This window comes from Mizuhopecten yessoensis, unplaced genomic scaffold (genome assembly GCF_002113885.1).
Source record: "Mizuhopecten yessoensis strain PY_sf001 unplaced genomic scaffold, ASM211388v2 hete_36174798, whole genome shotgun sequence".
Lineage (NCBI taxonomy): Eukaryota > Metazoa > Mollusca > Bivalvia > Pectinida > Pectinidae > Mizuhopecten > Mizuhopecten yessoensis.
This window is the reverse complement of record NW_018485437.1, coordinates 1-4,776: the sequence shown is the minus strand read 5'-3', so window position 1 is coordinate 4,776 and position 4,776 is coordinate 1. Positions and strand designations below refer to the sequence as shown.

General features: G+C 35.7%; 1 protein-coding gene across 1 annotated transcript; it reads right to left on the bottom strand.

Moving 5' to 3' along the window:
* Positions 1-425: 425 nt before the first annotated feature.
* Positions 426-4,532, bottom strand: LOC110444791 (the record flags this gene model as incomplete). Its single annotated transcript, XM_021489151.1, has 8 exons — positions 4,445-4,532; positions 3,634-3,847; positions 3,258-3,439; positions 2,812-2,964; positions 2,179-2,324; positions 1,417-1,559; positions 1,053-1,150; positions 426-561 (listed from the first exon to the last, which is right to left on the bottom strand). Coding segments are annotated over exons 1-8 (1,117 nt in total), but the record flags the coding sequence as incomplete, so codon positions are not given.
* Between the last annotated feature and the right edge of the window lie 244 nt (positions 4,533-4,776).

Below are 4,776 nucleotides of genomic sequence, written 5' to 3'. Positions count from 1 at the left end.
ATGTATATGATGATGGCTTCACTTAAAAGTCATACTGATCACGGCGAATCGGACGAAAAGCGGGGAACTAGTTGTCGACGCGTGGGATGGATATGTTTTCTACTTTAGCCAACACTTAGTAACATTTTAACACATTTACTCCATGCGATGAAATACGTCTGGTATTCATCGAGACCTAACAGATATTATAATTTGTCACGAAAATACTTTTTTTACAAAGCGTAAACATATAATCCAACTGTACTAATTGTTCATAAATACATATATGAACTAAAAGTGATAAACAAAATGGTTTACCTTCGAATGTAAACACCATCATGATAGAAAAAAAACTACAAAGACTAGATAATACCAGTTATATGGTGTCCCGGGCATTTCTGACTCTATATGCGTCACAACTGAATTGGTCAAATCGAGCTACATACCTGCGCTGACCCATGTAATGGATGCTACTGTAGATAAAGCGTTGAGTTGGGATGACGTCAGTGCTGCCCTCTGGCTCGTGGTGGTGGACTGAGCCTGCGACGGACTGAATGTGTTGATCTGGCTAGCCGTGAAACCCTGTAATATTGCAATGTGTTGATCTAGCTAACCTTGAAACCCTGTATTATTACAATGTGTTGATCTGGCTAACCGTTAAACCCTGTAATATTACAATGTGTTGATCTGGCTAACCGTGAAACCCTTTAATATTAAGAAGCAGAACAGCTTACGGATGCCTTACGTAGTTGTTATGAACATGTCATTTAAAACATGAATATATTTGGACGTTTAATTTATATAGTAAAAACGAAAATACACATCATTATATAATGTCTTGAAAAAAATTGGATAGTAAGTTATTTTGATCGTTGGGGTAAGTTTTCATAATTAACTCCTTTGCGTATTCATCCAGAATCGTGTCTATTTGAATCAAGTTATATTTGCCATAATACCGAGTCGAGTAAGTTGCTTTTATTGCCAACTACCAGCCTGGTTGCCCTGCCTGTCGCGAACCTATTTTAATAAGGTTGGCAAGCTTATTGACTATAATGATAACAGAGATAAATTACCGAAAAAATAGCGTTGGGAATGTACGAAATGTGGTTGGGATCCACAGCATCAATCTGGGACGCTGTCAAGCTGCTGATCTCACTTGCACTCAGTCCACCTGTCATTGAAGAAATGTCGTACAATATCAGTCACTATATACAGTGTACTGCTATACATTTATTTAACAGATTTGTTCGTAACCTTTACTAATGAATGCTATGCTTATTATAAACAGAAAGAGGGCGATTTCATTTTGTAAAAAAACGGTAGTTCGATTAAAATTGAAAAAACCTAGGAGAATAAAGCATTACAAAATTAACAATCTATCGTTCTCAAACGATTATATACATAACAGTTGTAAGACATTTTGACTTGATTAATAACCTATGCTTGTTCCGACGTTGGTAATCACTGTCGAATCCCATGTCGAGATGGCACTCCCATAAGCAGTTTTAGCAAGGCTTGCAAACGCCTGGAGTTGACTGATCTCACAACTTGTCAGTTCTCCAATGGAATCCACTGCGCCCCTGTCGATATAAACATAAACCTTCTTATTTTAACCTGCCTGAAAATGTCTTATAAAATGTAAGCGAAGTCACTTAGTTTATCATGAAACACCTGCTTACATTTTGTATATATAGCCAAACAATAACGCAGTTTCCACAGAGTAGTGCAACACATTGTTTATTAATTACCATTAATATCATATTAATACGTTTATAATATTTTAAATTTTTAAAAGACTGTATAATTCACTATGTTATCAATTATCAAATATCTTTAGAGTCTCAACTTCCTAATCTGTCCATCTACTATGATTAGGTATTGTGTCAATTCTGATATAAGTCACTCAAACATTATTGTGTGTGTGTCATCATGGAGTCTGCACGTTGCAAAAATGATAGTAGTAAGTAAGATTTAGAGGCCATGATAACTAACATGTAAATCAAGTGTAAAGGTCACGGTCACTACCATATACTAGAAACATTGTTATAGAATACACAGTGCTCGATGTGGAGCGGATCAGGATATTGATATTTTTGCGGAAATTAGAAATCCACATGAAGTTGAGATTTTGTAATTTATTCCAAAAGATTTTGTTGCTTTACATTATTGTGTGTGGGTGGTTTTTTTTATAGTACGTACTGGTAGACAGATATCGGTATATTGTTGATGTGACTGGTCTCAGCTCCACACGTGATGTGTCCAAGCGACCGCAGCTCACTGGCAGTTATCGTGCTACTGTCTCCGGACTTGTGTAGATTCAACCATCGGGCAAATACTGATTTTTTCTTAACAAATATAATTTCAAAAACGTCAAAATATTTAGTAAAAGGGTAGGCGCATTATCTCACGTACTAGATAGTATGTTCTTAAACTCACTGTTTATTGCTTAGTGATTGAAAGAACAGCATGAAAGATAGTGGGGTCCAATGTAGGAATTAATGGACAGACGTATAGAAATATTCTCCATAACATAATGAAGAATATGTTACTACGCTAACGGGTTAGCAGAAGGTAGATACCTACAAACAGACTTTCACTTGAAAAAATAAACAAAAAAATACAAAATATGGACTGCAAATGTTTGGACAATAAGTACCGATTTTCATCAAGATATGGAAGGACGGCCATATAAAATAAATGATAAACGAAATAAAGATATATACTCTGTTAAAGGTTATGTATGTTTGATACTTATTTATTTATTATACGTTGCCTTCAGGTCTGGTCCTTTTGATCAAGACTGATGTTTCCAGTAGAGAAGTTGTAACCAACCTTGAGCGTGTCCCAGCCATTAAACTGTCCGAGACGACTGACAGTATCCAGATCAAGGTTGAGGGTGGCGATCTGGACCTCGGTCATGGCCTGACATATCACACCGGAGCTGTATATGTCAGTAGTGAGCCAGGAGGACGGGTCACCCCACACCTAGATTAACAGGAGGTTCCACGTGTAAGAAACATCATGTAATCATATAATGAGATGCATTAAGATCAATGATACCATCTTGAAACATGTGTCCTCTTTGACGTCACGATTAAAAGCTCACATTATGACAAATCATTGTGACAGAGAATATTCACTACATGTAATGTTATTATAACATTGTATTATATGTATTGTCATCATGCAAACACCATAGTGCTTAAATTAAGAGATGCCACACAAGTTTAGGTTATATATGATAGTAACAAATCCACATAAAAGTGTTTTGACACTACCGTTGCTCGGGTAGCTACGACCAAGAGTGCGTCCTTTTGGGCGGTACTGTAGTCAGTGACCGACCCTAGGGTCTCAGCACAATCGACAAACTCATGGTCAGCTAAGTTGGAAATCTGGGTAGTGGTCAGTGCAGAAAGTCCAGTAGTACCAAGCAAGTGCATAACCGTACATGTCAGGGAGGCTGTAGGTACAATTTGATAAGTCAAAACATTACTTGTCAGGTTTGTCAATAATACACAAAACATAAGAACAAATTTTGGTACTTGAATAGGAAATCAATATTGTACTTTCTTTTTCATTTTTCAATTATTTTTTCGTATTGCGTTTCAATGTTAAGCATATTTAATATTACACAGTCGAAGTAAATGTATGTACCTGTCGATCTCCTCTTTCTGCTGCTAGGGGCTACAGTGGTTCTCTCTAAGGCAGTCGCACCTTTTTCCTTGAAATATTTTTCTTGTTCATCGAACTTTTTTTGTTCATCCTCATTGATATCGTTTTTGAATCCCGCTTTTTTTCTTATATCTTGTGATGTTCTCTTTTCCTTAATCGCTTCCATAGAAAAAGGAACACTTTCAGCCATAGTTTCCTAGAAAATAGGTTTATTAGGGGATGCAAAAATATCTTGGTCTCAATTTATTTTGATTCTTTTATATTTTCATTTGAGTAAATTTTATAAAGCTATTAAAAGAATAAGAAACATGTGTGTTAATTTTTAGAAATGAAAAATAGTTGTGTGAGAGTTTTCCAATCTGTGCTGAAACAAACCCTCTTGAAATGCCAAGATAACAAGTGGCCGAATTATTTACAGACAGACATACTGATATTTAGCAAAGAGACATAATGTTGCTTTATTTTTATATCTATTAAAACTATGCAAGAATGCGTACACCTTTTCCAACCACTGGGCAACATTCGCGAAAAACAACAGTGTCTATCAATGATGTATGCAATCATGACACATAATGTACATTTCAATTTTTATTACAAGTATAAATTTCATTCAGATAGTTACTTTTCATGTACAATGTAATATCAATATTCCGATACAAACACATTCTGAACATTATGGAAATTGATGTCTTTTATTTTTCAAGCGGTAAACCAATTTTATTGTCAAACTAGATGTTTTGTTTCAGACAAGCTATTCGCATCTACATTATGAAGGGCAAAAAAGTATACTTACATCTAGAATTGTGTCAAGGATGTTTTTTGACAGAGCAGCCGCCATTGTTCCTATATCTCTTAATGTTGTTGGTTTAACCTGCGCACCACTCGTACTGTAAGCATAACAACAGACATCTCACAGCGGCTCGTCCTACACTATGTTTTGACACGCGTAAATCACACTGTAACTATGGTTAATATCATTTCATCGTGACTCATTCTTTATTATGTTACGACAGAAGTGCTCACGCAGTAAACATAATAAAATGAATCTCTTAGTGATGAATGATAATAACTCGAGGTTCGTATATACCGTTTTATTACAACCTAGTTCGTAGGTCGTCTCAAAGC